The following is a 16,835-nucleotide window of genomic DNA, read 5'->3' as shown; positions in this document are numbered from 1 at the left end:
GCACGCTAGTTCAAATGGAGCTAATAGGAGTTTGTCTACCGGGTCTGGGAGCGACGCACCCGGCTGCACTGTTGACATGGCCTTAGATTTTCCCTGAGATTGTAAAGTCAGGGGCAGTGCAGCAATTGCAGTATCTTGTTGTTACCCTGCTGGTTCCGTACGGCTGAACATGCACTGTGAAACCCCGCTCAGCCGGAGAGAGACAAGGAAACATCAGAGTCCAGACAGTAAAGGAAAGAGCAGATAACATGCTCACCATCCCTAATCAGAGCAGGGTCCTGCCCAGTGCTTAGAACAGGGACTGGTGGCTGGAGTCTGGGGTAATATCTGCAGTTCTGCTGATTCAGTGGTGTAAGGGGTTCTCACACACAGTGGTATCTCTGCTAGGTATTTCTAGGCCTTCAATCACCACTGTAACTAAGCATCAATAGGAGACGTAAATCCGTGCGGGAGGAGAATATGCGCTATAGGTCAGTGGTGGTGACCCTACCTTTAGCTTTTTGGACTCCATTTTCTCCAGCTGCGATGAAGGAGTCACTGGCTGGACACTACTCGTGGTGACAGTCTTCAGCTTTTCCAGGCCGCTGCTCAGGGCAGTGGTCAAGGTGGACCTGTGCTGCTTCTTCTCCCCGGAGACCTCTGCCACTGCAGCACTTATGGGCTTCACTGGATGAGGACTAAAGGGAGCAAGGAAATCAGAGAGTTAGCACCACACAGAGCTGGGGGACGGGGAAGCACGTCTGCCCTTTGGTTTCTCTGCCAGTGGGGGAAGGGAGCAGTACATCAGTCAGTGGGTTCCACACAGCTGCATCCTCCACCATGCACCGCACTGAATGTTTACCTGCTCTTGAGGAGGGGAGGGGGAGGAGGAAATGGCCCACAGAGCAATGCAGCCCGAAAGTTCTGAGACAGAGATAGGACCCCTGGAGACTACAAATCCCAGGATGCAATTCTTCCTGATACAGGCAGTCAGGCCCAACTGCTTGCTGGCACCCACTGTCTCCGTGGGCTGCTCCAACCAAGATCGCAGCATTACATGCTGGGGCCTGCAGTCACACAGTGATTCAATCTGCTCCATTTTGGGTAACTTAGGCATAGCTCTGAGGCCCAGGGCTCTTTGCCCAGCTGAGGACCTTGTTGACCAAGTCTGGGCCCCCTTGGGATAGCGTTTGGAGCCACGACTGACTGGCTGGGGAGTTACGTACCACAATGACCCACAGCTGGTAGGCTGCCTATTGGCTATTTCCCCATCTATGAGAACTTTGCAGATCTGCTGACTCCACCAAGTCATAACTGCCCTATTTTAGGGTGTAAACCAGAGGTGGGCAAACTACGACCCAGGGGCCACATTCGGCCCTTCAGATGTTTTAATCCAGCCCTCGAGTTCCAGCCGGGGAACAGGGTCGGGACTTGCCCCACTCCATGCATGCCATGGCTCTGCACGGCTCCTGGAAGCAGCAGCATGTCCCCCCCGTCCGGCTCCTATGCATAGGGGCAGCCAGGGGGTTCCGCACACTGCCCCTGCCCCAAGCGCTGTCCCCACAGTTCCCATTGGCCAGGAACTGGCACACCTCCGTGTAGGAGCTGGAGGGGGTACATGCTGCTGCTTCCGGTAAGCGCCATCTGGAGCCTGCACCCCTGACACCCTCTCATGCCCCAGCCCCCTGCCCTGATCCCCCTCCCGCCCTGTGAACCCCTCAGTCCCAGCCCAGAGCACCCTCCTGCATCCCCAACCTCTCAGTCCCCAGCCCCCCCTAGAGCTCACACCCCCAGCTGAAGCCCTCCCCCCTGCACCCCAACCCTCTGCCCCAGCTTGGAGCCACCTCTCGCACCCTGAACTCCCCATTTCTGGTCCCATCCCAGAGCCCACACCCCCAGCCCTAATCCTCACTCCCTCCCGCACCCCAACCCCCAATTTTGTGAGCATTCATGGCCCGCCCTACAATTTCCATACCCAGATGTGTCCCTTGGGCCAAAAAGTTTGCCCATCCCTGGTGTAAACATACACAACCCTAAAAGTCTGATTTGTCTTGGTGTATTTCAGACAGTATACTGCAGTATACTGGAAAAGATTCCGTGACTTGCCCACTTTAGGGATTACAGCGAGGATGCACCATGCACGCCCCAACAATCCCCTGGCCCCATGCACCCACGCCAGTAGGACTGCACCAGATGGGCTCCTGGCAGTTTGCCATGGTGGCTAAGAGCACCACAGAATTTGCACCAAAATACATTACCCAAACCGATAGGCGCAAGCACAGCATTTGCGTGCACCTTCCCTGACAGAGGAGCGGGCAACGGCTTTTCTACCAGCTGCTGCCCCACTCCTCCCCCTGCAGTCACAAGCAAGGCTGGAGGTTCATTTCTGGCCTCAGCCAGGCGGCGTTTGTCCTTTGGGCTGAAGTTTGGGCTCCCCACAAAACAATGGACAGAGAAGTGTCCCAAGGCAAACTGCGCTGCCAACTCCTAATGGGGAAGACAGGAGGTGATGTGCAGGTTATACGTGAAATCTGTGCCATGACATTTAGTAATAAACACAAACCGAAATGCCGTGAAGCAGTTTTACTCCACACACGCAGCAGCTACCCTGCGAAGAATTATAACCATAGCTGATGCATACGCAAGCTAACACATTACGTAACCCATCAGAGGAACGCAAAGCGCTTTGCAAGCATGCATCAGTTCTCACAACACTCCAGGGAGGCAGGCAAGCACACTGCATTTACAGATGGCACAATGGCTGCGCAGAAGAGAACGGCACTGGCCAAGGTCAATGGGACCACAACCTCTTCTCTCCTCATTTTCAGGCCTGTGCGCTACCCACTAAAGCATGTTCCCCCTCAATTTCTAGCTAAGCACAGGGGATACCAGGCTTGAAACTTGTGCCTTGAAAAGGTTAACTCAGGTTCAGCCCAAAGCCATTTACAACACAAACAAGTTATGAAGCTTCCTCTAGCTAAAAGCTGTGAATGGAGAGAGGACGGATCAGAAACTCTGCATTCCTGAATTCCAGCTTCATGCAACACAAAGAACATCCTTGGCCCTTACCTGGTCAGTTTTGGAAGCTTCCTTCCTATTCCAACTTGTTGGTGGACCAGCAGGGATGCTCCACATTATCTGGTTACTGATCACTGTGGGAGATTTTAGTCCCACGTACTACAACCCCCCTCTGAGCAAGCCTTCCAGCTAGGAGGGCAAGGGCAAGACAGCTGAGCAGTCAGGCCTAAACATAATTGGTCCCAAATTCCATGGTACCCTCACATGGCCATCAGTCTGGTCAAAGGCTTCCTACTCAGCATCTGAGAGCGCACAATACTCGCCCAGTCAGCCCAAGAGAGAAAAACATAGTGGAAGGGAAAAGGAAGGGGTTGAAACCCCTAACAAGAGATTCACATGGGGACTGATTGGCAGAAAAGAGTATCCCCAGAAGACACAGCTCCTCTGCCTACAGGAACATTTTAGACATTGAAGGTACTTTCTCTGGCCCAAGCTCACTGAGGGGACAGCTTCTAGATGCAAGCTGGGACCACAAAGGGATGATCAAGAGTTGTCACAGATATGGTCAGAAGAAAGTTCATTTCTCCCCCAGCTCAGGCTGCGTGCAGTTTCTTAGTTCTCCTGCTAGGCAGGGGATGCATTATAGCCTTCGCCTGCTGTGGAATTTTGGGAGATTCTTCCCCCCGCCTCCGCCCCCCAAAAAAGCTGGCAAAAGTATTTTTATTTTTCCAGCAGTGCCTCACTCCTGTCCAGTATCCCCCAATCAACCGAAGAGTTGTCTGCAGCCAGGACTGCGGGGAAAGAGTTACTTTGAACAGACAGCAGCGGCTGCATTTGCCATACCAAGTTACCTTATGACTAGTACCCAGCTCCTGGCTTTGCAAGGCCCAGGAGGTGGGGGACACACATAAAAAAAGATCGGGGAGCCGGCCTCAAGGCACTTTCCCTCCAGCACACTCTGCGTGAGGGACTAACGGAACAGAAAAACCGCATTTTGCAGGCCTGTCCCTGAAATCCCAAAGGACTGTTTAAAAAGTTGCACTGGATTTGATCAGCACAGCAGATTAATGGCAGACACATTTGGCACACGTAAGAGGCAGCTGGTATGTTAAACTGCTGAGCTTTTATATACTTAGCGCTGAGGGTAAACCACCATTGGAACAACTTACCTCAGGAGGCGGTGGGTTCTCCACCACTTGGGGTCTAACTCAAGGCTCGAGGTCTTTCTAGAACATTCACCCTAGCTCAAACTGAAAGCACTGGCTGAGGTTCTCTGGCTTCTGTAGTACAGGTCTGACTAGATGATCAGAATGGTCCCTTCTGGCCTTAAAACCTACGTATCTTTCCAAGGTGGCAGTTGCCATACTGTTGGCATTTGTTATACCAGCAAGAGGGAGAGAGTGTGGTCTAGTGGTTACAACACAAGACTAGCGTCAGCAGTCTCCAGTTCTAATCCAAGCTCTGTCTACTGACTCATCACGCAATTTCAGACGAATCTCTCAGCCTCTCGGTGCCTCAATTTCCCTGACAAACTGGATGCCTAATGACCTCCATCACAGAGGTATCCTGGAGCTTACATTTCAGTTGATAAGCACCTGGAGGCTCCTGAAAGGGTCAGTTTTCGTGACTTTCACAGCGGTTTAACATTAACAAGAATAGAGCGATGGCCTAGTTGTCAATCTTCACTACAGCTTCTCCTGCCTCATCTATTGAGCAATGCTTCCTGGGCCACATACCAGGTAAAGAGAGATTTCCTACAGGAAAGCAGCAGCTGTCAGTGAGAAGCCAAGTCAATGCAGTCACGGCCACAGGTATTTCTAGACAATTAGTTGGAAATCCAGGAGTTTTAACATAGCTATTTAAAGTCCAGAGGAGTCTGAGAACAGGCCTGGGAGCCAGGAACGCCAATGTCGACTGGATTCCCTAGGTATCGTTCCTGTTAGTCTGTAATACGCTTGAAGGTATAACGTGCCAGGGAAGTGGAGAAGAATACTTAACATGATCACTGCACCTCTCCTTACAAGTTTGTTTTCCAGATGGTTAATGTGGTTCCCGTGGTGCTGCCAGCTCCAAGGGACAGAGCTACGGTTGCGGCATTGCAGGGGAGACCATTTGTATTTCCTGGTTTGCAGAGGTTTCAGCTCAGCCACCCTCCTTGTTCTGGTGGGACACAAAGCAGTGCTGGGGAATCTTAACTCTGCATTAACAGCGTTGTTGGGCAGTTAATCCTAAGTAACGCCCAGCTCTAGCCTCACAATCTGCTGGCGTCACCAATTGGGTTCCCTTTCAGCAATATTGTGCCACTCCAAGGAGCAGATAGATCAAAGGTATTGTGAGAAACGCCGCTCCCCATGTGAATTTTCTGAACTGTGGGTGCAGCTGACCTGCAATGACATGGGAAAAGCTATTTTCTGACTCAGTTCCATTAGCAGTGTTTTATGGGAGCGTAAAATTAGCTCTGGGGTTTAAGATCTAGGGTGCAAACTTTTAGGCAAATTCATATAAACCTCAAATTTACAGGCAATTAGATCAGTAACGGAGGGAAGACGGACTTAAGCAGCTGCTGAAAATTAAATCCAGAGTAGGACATTTTTGCCTACAAGTGAGTAAGTTGCAGATCAGCCTGGTTCTGTCATGAGACAGTCTATATACAAGAGTTACTAGGTGAAATTTTATGGCCTGTGTTACGCAGGAGGTCAGATTAGCTAACAATATTTTAAAATCTCTGAACCTATATGAAACCAGGCCCGGATCTGTTGCAGCCACCATGAACAGCTAACATAAAACATCCCACCATGTTCTGGGCAGAAGATCTTCCCCTGCACCAGCTTGGTTTTCCTTGCGTGAACTGACCTGGAAGCAGTAAGGGCAGATACCAAAGTGCTTATTCCCCCCTTCACCGGCTGTCCACCTGCCCGGTTTGCATCTGTTTCTGTTTGCGTAGGTGGAATATTAAAGCAGAGAGTGACAGCTGACAGCTCTAGCATTGCTACTGTGACCCACCACCACCTGGCAAGCAAAACACTGAGTGCTGGAATCGCTGTCATTATGGTGAGGAAGGGGAAGGTGCAGGAGTCCTGCTCCTGGCACTTTGAGGCTGGACTAGTGGAAAGTAGTTGGGGAAGTCTGCCGAGGACTGTCCTCCAGCCCCCTTCCTGCCCATGCTTGTGCCACAGTACAATAGTCCCACACGTACTTACTCAGCATCTTAGCGAAGTCAGGTTGCTGCGAACGGGGGAGTGTCTCCAGGGGCAGGAGGTGGGGGTGGTAGGAATGTTTTCCTACCCAGGCCGCTTCCATGGCAGCGGACCTGTTCCATGGCTGCAACTCCACCTCCACGCCTCTCATGCGGCTACTCCACAGCAGGGCATGGCCTGTGGATGCATTCCAGTTGTCCATCCACTGCCTCCAGCTCCAAGCCCTCGCTGAGCAGAGCAGCAGGGAGTCGCTGCACGGGCGGCCTCTCCAGCATGCACTGCAGGAGACTCCCCACGTCCTGCCTCACCCCAACCACTCTGGTTTTACGACAAGAGCCCTCCCTGGCTGCAGGGTGGCGACAGAATTGGCCCCAGAGAGGCGAGCTGCCTCCGCTCATCTCAGCGGAGCCCTCCTCAGAATTTTCTGACTCCATCTTCGATTCGCCCTTCCAAACTGGCATGTGAGCAGAACCTCCAGGAGGCTTCGATCACCCCCTCCCGCTCCACACCCTCACACTCTCCGGGCTCCGGCGCAGAAGAGCCTGGAGGGTGGAAGTTACAGACCTAAGCCAAATGTGTCTCTCCCATTCCGACTGACACCACTCCAGCTGTGACTGGCTGAGACCCGCTCTGTCTATCCGTGGGGCTGTACACAAGCAGCCCAAGAACAGAAACCTGGCGAGAAGTTCTCTTTCCACCAGAGCCAGCCCCTCCTCAATGATTTCCAGCCCCCCTCCCTCCCCAGTCAGCCTTCCCTGGAACAGCTGCCCCAGACCCCAGCACTACATTTCTCTATCTGCTGGACGGGTGACTTGTTTCCCAAATAAATCTTTCGTTCCTGCTCTAGATTTGAAGATCCTCCTTTGTCACATTGTGTGTCCTTCTACAACATCAGACAGCTGCAGTAGCCAGCAAACAGAGCTGTAAACAGGGGAGTTGGAGTGGGAGCTCTGTTGGAGGAGAAGATGAACAGGATGTAGGTGGGAAGGCTGTGACAGCTATAGAGGCAGCAGTGGGAGTGACCCTTGTAGTGGAAGACACAATGAAGATGACTGGATGTGGAAGCTGCAGTATGTACATGATCCTGGAGGGGGGACCTGGAAAGAGTTTTGTCGGCATGAAGTGCCGTCTGCTAGAGCTGATGGAAGAGAAGATCCTAGGATTGGAGATGTAGATGGAAAGTCTGGTTGAGTTTCGAAGGGGGTTCGAGCAGATTACGAAGCAAAGACATGAGGCAGCTGAAGGGAAAAGCTCAGACTTCCAGATGGAAGCAGGACTGAAGAATTCTGAGGGGAGACTGCTGGGTGAAGAAAATGGACAGTGGAAGCATGTGACTAAGAGAACCAGGCAGAGGAAAAGACGGGCTAGTGAAGGAGAAATAGAGCTCAAGAACAGGTTTGCAGAGTTGGAAAATGAAGAAGGGGCTCAGCAGGTGGTCACTGAAGGTGAAAGGGCAAGGAAGAAGAGAAGAGCAGCTAGTGCTATAGGAAAAGGGGAAGAGTCAATGGAAACTACACCAAATGTGAGCCCCAGGAGGATACAGGATGGGTTGAAGAGGATTAAAAGGGAGAATAGGAATGGAAAGAACTTGCAGCCAGAGGAAACAGGGGACAGACCGGAGAATCGCACTGTCACCAGGAAAAAGCCAGTCTACATGATCGGGGACTCCGTACTGAGAAGAACAGACAGGCCTGTAACCAGAGCTGATCCAGAGAATAGAAGGGTGTGCTGTCTTCCAGGAGCTAAGATACGGGATGTGGACCTGAGGTTGAAAAGGATCCTAAAGAGAGCGGGAAAGAATCCACTGATTGTCCTTCATGTGGGAACAAATGATACTGGTAGATTCTCACTGGAACATATCAAGGGAGACTATGCCAGGCTGGGGAAGATGCTTAAGGAAATGGAGGCTCAGGTAATCTTCAGTGGGATTCTGCCTGTTCCTAGAGAAGGGCAACAAAGGTGTGACAAGATTATGACTATCAACAGATGGCTCAGGCAGTGGTGCTATAAGGAGGGTTTGGGATGTATGGCCACTGAGAAGCATTCATGGACAGAGGACAGTTCTCTCGGGATGAACTTCATCTGAGTAGGGAAGGAAATAGACTTCTAGGATGGAGGCTGGCACAACTGATTAAGAGAGCTTTAAACTAGGAATTTGTGGGAGATGTCCAGGTAATTTCCATGCCAGATTTTAGCATTGAGGGGGAAGAAAACAAAGTAAGAAGGATACAGCCGTGGGTAGGAGAATGGACATAAGGAGGAAGGGCAGTGTGGATACCAGTCTAATAGGTCATACTGGCTGTAGAATGTCCGTGCCTAATCAAGTAAAGAATGTGAGCGAGGCCAAACAGCAAAAATTAAGATCTTTGTACACTACTGCGAGGAGCCTAGGTAACAAAATGGAGGAACTAGAGCTACTGGTGCAGGAAGTGAAACCAGATATTCTAGGGAGAACAGAAACATGGCGGAATAGTCGTCATGACTGGACTACCGCTATTGAAGGGTATGTGCTGTTTAGGAAAGACAGAAATAAAGGCAAAGGTGGCGGAGTAGCATTGTATATCAAGGATGAGGTAGAATGTAAAGAAATAAGAAGCGATGGAATGGATAAGACGGAGTCCGTCTGGGCAAAAATCACATTGGGGAAGAAAGCTACTAGAGCCTCCCCTGGGATAGTGCTTGGGGTGCGCTATAGGCGGCCGGGATCTAATTTGGATATGGATGGAGCCCTCTTTAACATTTTTAATGAAGTAAATACTAATGGAAATTGTGTGATCATGGGAGACTAACTTCCCAGAGATAGACTGGAGGACGAGTGCTAGTAATAATAATAGGGCTCAGATGTTCCTAGATGCGATAGCTGATGGATTCCTTCACCAAGTAGTTGCTGAACCGACAAGAGGGGATGCCATTTTAGATTTGGTTTTGGTGAGCAGTGAGGACCTCATAGAAGAAATGGTTGTAGAGGACAGCCTTGGTTCAACCGATCATGAGCTAATTCAGTTCAAACTAAATGGAAGGATAAACAAAAATAGATCTGTGACTAGGGTTTCTGATTTCAAAAGGGCTAACTTTCAAAAATTAAGGAAATCAGTTAGGGAAGTGGATTGAACTGAAGAATTTATGGATCTAAAGGCAGAGGAGGCCTGGGATTACTTCAAGTCAAAGCTGCAGAAGCCTGCATCCCAAGAAAGGGGAAAAAATTCATAGGCAGGAGCTGTAGACCAAGCTGGATGAGCAAGCATCTCAGAGAGGTGATTAAGAAAAAGCAGAAAGCATACAGGGAGTGGAAGATGGGAGGGATCAGCAAGGAAAGCTACCTTATTGAGGTCAGAACATGTAGAGATAAAGTGAGAAAGGTCAAAAGCCATGTAGAGTTGGACCTTGCAAAGGGAATTAAAACCAATAGTAAAAGGTTCTATAGCCATATAAATAAGAAGAAAACAAAGAAAGAAGAAGTGGGACCGCTAAACACTGACGATGGAGTGGAGGTTGAGGATAATCTAGGCATGGCCCAATATCTAAACAAATACTTTGCCTCAGTCTTTAATAAGGCTAATGAGATTCTTAGGGATAATGGTAGCATGACAAATGGGAATGAGGATATGGAGGTAGATACTACCATATCTGAGGTAGAAGCGAAACTCAAACAGCTTAATGGGACTAAATCGGGGGGCCCAGATAATCTTCATCCAAGAACATTAAAGGAATTGGCACCCGAAATTGCAAGCCCATTAGCAAGAAATTTTAATGAATCTGTAAACTCAGGGGTTGTACCATATGACTGGAGAATTGCTAACATAGTTCCTATTTTTAAGAAAGGAAAAAAAAGTGATCCGGGTAACTACAGGCCTGTTAGTTTGACATCTGTAGTATGCAAGGTCTTGGAAAAAATTTTGAAGGAGGAAGTAGTTAAGGACATTGAGGTCAATGGTAAATGGGACAAAATACAACATGGTTTTACAACAGGTAGATCATGCCAAACCAACCTGATCTGTTACTTTCTCAAAGAAGGAGATTTTTTAGACAAAGGAAATGCATTGGATCTAATTTACCTAGATTTCAGTAAGGCGCCTGATACGGTGCCACATGGGGAATGATTAGTTAAATTGGAAAAGATGGGGATCAGTATGAAAATTGAAAGGTGGTAAGGAATTGGTTAAAAGGGAGACTACAGCGGGTAATACTGAAAGGTGAACTATCAGACTGGAGGGAGGTTACCAGTGGAGTTCCTCGGGGATCGGTTTTGGGACCAATCTTATTTAATCTTTTTATTACTGACCTTGGCACAAAAAGTGGGAGTGTGCTAATAAAGTCTGTGGATGATACAAAGCTGGGAGGTATTGCCAATTTAGAGAAGGACCGGGATATCATACAAGAGGATCTGGATGACCTTGTAAACTGGAGTAATAGTAATAGGATGAAATTTAATAGTGAGAAGTGTAAGGTCATGCATTTAGGGATTAATAAGAATTTAAGTTATAAGCTGGGGACGCATCAATTAGAAGTAACGGAGGAGGAGAAGGACCTTGGAGTATTGGCTGACCACAGGAGGACTATGAGCCGCCAATGGGATATGGCTGTGAAAAAAGCTAATGTGGTCTTGGGATGCATCAGGCGAGGTATTTCCAGTAGAGACAAGGAGGTGTTAGTACCGTTATACAAAGCACTAGTAAGACCTCATCTGGAATACTGTGTGCAGTTCTGGTCTCCCATGTTTAAGAAGGATGAATTCAAACTTGAACAGGCACAGAGAAGGGCTACTAGGATGATCCGAGGAATGGAAAACCTGTCTTATGAAAGGAGACTCAAAGAGCTTGGCTTGTTTAGCCTACCCAAAAGAAAGTTGAGGGGAGATATGATTGCTCTCTATAAATATACCAGAGGGATAAATACCGGAGAGGGAGAGGAATTATTTAAGCTCAGTACCAAAGTGGACACAAGAACAAATGGATATAAACTGTCCGTCAGGAAGTTTAGACTTGAAATTAGACAAAGGTTTTTAACCATCAGAGGAGTCAAGTTCTGGAATAGCCTTCCAAGGGAAGCAGTGGGGGCAAAAGACCTATCTGGCTTCACGATTAAACTCGATAAGTTTATGGAGGAGATGGTATGATGGGATAACATGATTTTGGCAATTAATTGATCTTTAACTATTCATGGTAAATAGGCCCAATGGCCTGTGATGGGATGTTAGATGGGGTGGGATCTGAGTTACTACAGAGAATTCTTTCCTAGGTATCTGGCTGGTGAATCTTGCCCACATGCTCAGGGTTCAGCTGATCACCATATTTGGGGTAGGGAAGGAATTTTCCTCCAGGGCAGATTGGAGGAGGCCCTGGAGGTTGTTTGCCTTCCTCTGTAGCATGGGACACGGGTCACTTGCTGGACGATTCTCTGCACCTTGAAGTCTTTAAACCATGATTTGAGGACTTCAATAGCTCAGACTATAGGTGAGAGGTTTATTGCAGGAGTGGGTGGGTGAGATTCTGTGGCCTGCATTGTGCAGGAGGTCAGATGAGATGATCATAATGGTCCCTTCTGACCTTAGTATCTATGAGTCTGTGAACATCGTTTACCTGGGGAGCTCAAAGAACTTTACAAATATTAATGAGTTATGCCTCACAACAGCCCCATGAGGCAAGTATCCCCATTTTACAGATGGAGAAACTGAAGAATCTAGAGCTTAAGTCACTTGCCCAACTTCATACTATTGAAGGAATCAGTGGTAGAGATGAGAACAGAATCCAGATCTCCCGGATCCCAGTCCTGGGCCTCGACCAGAAACCAATCCTTCTTCCCACAGATGAGACCTGCCCTGGATTATCTATACAGTCAGTTTGAAGATGGCGACTAACCAATTGGTGTGTGTTGTACACAAAGAGTCTGATGGGACCACACACTGCCTGTTACCTAGCATTACCCTCTTCGGATTTCCAGGATACATCTCTTTCCATGAAGCACAGTAGCACTTATCTATACACAATGATTTTTTTACCTGCAGGTTTTGAGCCGGGTTACCAGTTAGAGGATGAATAATTCAGTTAAGGACAGCACGATCCAAGGCTCTGGCCAACGTAGAGCCATTAAATGGAAAAATACTGGACTGATCCTGAGGTCATTTAGCATGCAGAACTCCCACTGAAGTCAAGGAGAGCTTTGCATGTGAAAGGACTACAGTACAGGGCCTAAAAGGAAAAGGGGATTCTACTGCACCCATCATGAGATGGAAAAGGATTCTGACTGTTGAAATCCCTACCAGCCCCTTAGAACTATGTTTTCCCAGGTGTAGCAGAAGTAAGACGATCCATCAGGGCCTAAGACAGCTCTCAGATAGGTCCTCGCAGTTCCCCCTGAAATCAATAGTCACCTCAAACCTGGGAGCAGAATTTTGGTCCTTGACATGCGATGAGTAAAGACAGATCCCTATAACATTCCCTTCTTCTCCCAGTCAGGCCGCACAATGGTGTGCCAGGAAAACAGGATCAGCCACAGAACACACCTCTACCTCCAGAATCTCCCTCGGTTTCTACAAGTTACAAAACTCTGACCAGTGGTTAGGACTGGACTAGGCCTTCCCTCGATACTCCCCACACCCCCAAATATTTCAGGGCCAAATTCTGTTTGCCTGTCTACCACCAGGATTCCTCAGAGGAGGCTGGCCTCGGCTCCAGTTACGCTTTAACTATGGAGAGAAGAGAATTTTAGTACCTGAAAGCCCCTACAAAAAAAAAACCAAACCAACCAAAAGCTGAATGAATGGAGGAAGAAACAGCTGCCAACATGCCATGAAGCGTTTCGTGAGGGCGTTAATGGGCAGAAGTTTGGGGACTCCCCCTTGCCGGACACATATACGAAGGTACGCATTTTGCAAGAGCAGTGCACGGAGGGGAAGGGAAAGTCCGTGGGGAGCTGAAGTTAGTGCAATACATTGAGTGGCAACAGCCTTTACAGTTCTGCGGGGGCTCAGGTTTCAGCTGGGGCCTATCTGGGCAATGGTTACACCGCTAGCTCTCGGCAGGCACAGGGCGGCCGCGGAGAGCTCTGGTCCGACAGAGCTAAGGATTTGAGCCGATCCAATGGAACTCTCGGGGGCCTACAGGGTTTTATTTGAAAATGGGATTAGCACGCTTCACTTTGGAAGTGGGTAAAGATCTGGGGGACGGGGTAGGAGAACAAAGGCAGGCTGAGGCAGTTTCCTTTGCTGCATGGATTACTTGACAACTTTGGCCAACAGACGTTCTATCTGCAGGTGCTACCGAAAGGCCCAACAGTGGAAGGGAGGAAGGGGGCTATTTTCCCTCGAGGACACACCCTTCACCTTCCCCGGAGTGCTCACCTGCTTGTCTGATGGAAAGAGGGCTTCTCAGCCGGCTGTGTCTCCTTGGGCAAAACCGTGAGCGTTGAGACTTTCATGCCACTGGTCTGCAGCAAAGGGCAGGAGGACTGGGCTGCTGCCCGGCTGGTCACCGCAGGCACCCCACCAGTTGTAGGGCACATGATGGGGGAAGGGAAATTGAACTGCTGGGGGTTAGTCGCGGCCACAAGAGAAGGTGTGGAGAAGGCCAAGGGCTGGTTGCCATGCAAGAAAGGAAGCTCAACTAACGGGTCCCCAGGGAGGTTAGCGGGCTGGAAGCCATGGGGAGCAGCTTCCTTGTGAAGGTCTTTGACGTTTAAGCCTCCCTGACCAGGCATTTCGGGTGACGTGGCCTGAATTGGGAGCACATCTGGTGGCTTTTCCACAAAGGGATTGTTTGGGGACGAGGGGCTGACTCTGGGGGTGAAAGGGTTGCCCAGGGTTGAAGTGTCAGCCTGCTCTCTGCTCTCCTCCCCGCTAACTGGCCTCCAGAATTCAGCCTTTTTGAAGTCTATCACTTGATCCACTGACCAGCTAAGCCGCTGACTCGACAATGGCTCGGGCCTGTCAGCTGAATAGCTACCCGGCTCTGACACGCAGGTCAGGCTCTCTAACGCTTCTGGGGTTTGAGGCTCCCGTTCAGCTGGCTGGGCTGGTGCTTTGCCAAGATGTCCCTGGTTATCTCCCTTCCCCGATTTAGGCCTTGGCTGCGAGGGATGCTCTTGCAGAGCTAACCTTTCAAGCTGGTCAGCTGGGCTGGGGCTTGGGTATTGCGTAGCGGGCCGCTGCTCCTCCACAGCTGTGCAGAACAGCACCGATTGGCTGGATTCTGGATCTCTGGGAGTATCGGGCTTTGAAGGAATCAGCTGCTCAGGGAGTATTTCGTTCCTCTCTGGGAACGCCGGTGCAGTCTCCGACAAGCCCCACCCGGCGCCGGAGCGTCGCTCGGTGAGCTGTTGTGACTGGGAGTGGAAACTTGGCTTTACCATTTCCAATTTGTTTGAGTCTTCTTCAGCATCTGACAGGCCTAATCTGTCTAGAGAGAATTTCGAAGGGCAAGTCTCGAACTGCTCAGCCCCAGTCTCCTCATTTATCTCTAGCAGGTTTTCCCCAGAAGAGGTGTCCCGTTTTGTGAACTCATTAGCTCTTGCCTTCAAATTAGCCACCCAGTCCTCTGTGGCAGAATCAGCATCTCCAGCAACCAAAGGGATGCGCCTTGCTTTTGCTTCAATTATCGCTGCTCCCAACACAGGTGGGCTGGGAGCCACTTGGGAAACATTCTCTCTGCTTACATGGGTATATTGCGGCTGAACTGCCACCTTTGGGCCCTCCTCATTTTCACACTGATATTCGTTGCCTTGCTGGCTCATCTGTGTGTCCAAATTGGCCTCATCATCTTCCTCTCTGAAATCCCAGGGTGTGAACCATCTCGGAGGCTTTGGCGGCGGTGCCCCCATGGTTATCTCCAAACCAGCTGCCCCACTGCTCTCCTCCTCCCTCTCTGGGGTCTCAGTCCATACAGCAGAGGGGATCTGTCTCTCGTGAAAGTCAGAACCGAGTTTCATGCTGGCTTCATCTGCCTCCAATTGTGCACTAATCTGAAGCCCACCTGGTGGCTTTATATCAATCATCCCCTCTGTGTTACTAGAATCCTGACCGTCACCGATGTCGACTACAGCTGATGGCTTCTCCGCCGCTTCCACTTTTGACCCCAACAGTGACAGGGCAGCCTTATTCTGAGGAAGTGCCTCACTGGGTTTCTCCAAGACTAAGTTGCTTTTGGTCAAAAGGCCGGGGGCATTCACAGGGCTGCTTTCCTCTTCGAGGATGCCCTCGTCGGAAGGTGGACGTGGCCTGAACATGCTCTCCTGAATCTCGTGTTCCTTCTCGGCGACGGTTTGGTCACTTTCCCATAGACCGCCAATTGTTTCTGTGGCCGTGGTCGTCCATTCATCTTCCCCTGCACTATTGGGCTCCTCCTCACTGTATGCTACAGTCAGTTTTTCTACACGCACAGTTTCGCTGTCCCATTTCTCTCTAGCACTATTTTGAGTAGTCAATGCTGCTGCTGCATCCTCCTTCCCTGAAGCTCCCAATGCAGACCAGGCTTGAGAGGCGCTAGTTTTCTCACTCTCCAACAGAGAGCCCAAATGACCCAACACACCATCTTCTTTCCGTGTAGCTTCCTGCACTGTTTTCAGTACATTTGCCTCCATTTCTTTTAAGATTGTGACATCTGCCCAGGACCCTGGGCCTAGAGACACTTCATCAGCACCTTGTGGCTCAGCCTTAGCTTTCTCAGTCTGGTTTTCATGAACCAGTTCAGCTGGGCTTCCTGTTGGACTTGGATCATCGATGTAGGCCACGTCCTCCATAACTACAGAATTCAAAAGGCTTTCCTCCCGAGTTTCTGGTTTGAGTCTACTCGTCGCAAAGGCATCAAAGGTGTCATCCCAGTCAAAGATGGAAGGAGTAGCAGGAGTCTGTTCTCGAGGAGGGCTGAGTCCTTGGGATGTGGGAGTGGCTTCTGGAATAGGGGCACCAGCGCTTTGGGTTGAAGACTCCTGCTGTGGTTTGTGAAGTCCTAGGGAGGCAGAGGGACTGTAATCCTCAGAGGAATAAAGGTGCCCAACGACCTCTTTGGTAGCATGCGACCCAGACTGGAAACTAGAGAAAAAGTGAGTAGGGGAAGGAGAGTTTAGTACCTGGTCAGCAAGGAGGTCCTCAAAGAAAGGGTTGCTGTGCAAGGAGTGGAGGAATGGGTTGGTAGGGGACAGGCATCCAAACTGGCTTTCTTCAGTAGCAGTTAAAAGGTTAGTGCTTAGCATGCGAGCAGGATGGACTATACCAGCAGGAGGACATTGGACAGGGGAACAAGGGGAAAAGTGAGAAGGTGCATCTGAGCTGGTTTCTACCTTAGGAGACACTTCCAGGCTGTGGAGGGAAGACAAAATAGTCCTCCTGGTTAATACTATGACAGCGCTTAAGTATATTCACCCCACCCCACCCCACCCCACCCACCCCACAAACACTTATGGTCAAAGCTGTGCAGTGCTGCAGGGATCACACATTCCTTCCTGTTAAGCAGAGCAATGATTAAGACAGAGATGCATGGATAGTGCATGCACTGGTATAAAGGAAAGGGAACCCCTTGTTTTAAGGCAGCTCTTGTGCTCCCCCCCACCCTGTTTCTTTACAACATACAGAATTCCTACTGCGCTGAACCAAATGACCTTGGAGGAACACAGAACTGGAGAGGAGCCCCATTTCAGCACCTGTGGCCC

The 16,835-nt window shown here is 49.8% G+C and overlaps 1 protein-coding gene across 2 annotated transcripts in view; it reads right to left on the bottom strand.

Annotated features, from left to right (window-relative positions):
- The window catches only part of RAB11FIP5 (RAB11 family interacting protein 5), a 107,419-nt gene that overhangs the window by 5,604 nt on the left and 84,980 nt on the right, over nucleotides 1-16,835 (bottom strand). Inside the window, exons 4-5 of one of the 2 annotated variants that reach the window (XM_084627317.1) lie at nucleotides 13,534-16,218; nucleotides 491-677 (exon numbers count right to left, since the gene is read on the bottom strand). In XM_084627317.1, the coding sequence (XP_084483443.1) occupies nucleotides 491-677; nucleotides 13,534-16,218 (2,872 nt within the window). The remainder of the gene's footprint in view (nucleotides 1-490; nucleotides 678-13,533; nucleotides 16,219-16,835) is intronic. The other variant, XM_084627318.1, reaches the window with a different exon arrangement.

The sequence above is a fragment of the Lepidochelys olivacea genome (genome assembly GCF_965140295.1).
Source record: "Lepidochelys olivacea isolate rLepOli2 genome assembly, chromosome: 4".
Classification (NCBI taxonomy): domain Eukaryota; kingdom Metazoa; phylum Chordata; order Testudines; family Cheloniidae; genus Lepidochelys; species Lepidochelys olivacea.
The sequence above is the reverse complement of the archived record's forward strand: the minus strand, read 5'-3'. Positions and strand labels throughout refer to the sequence as shown.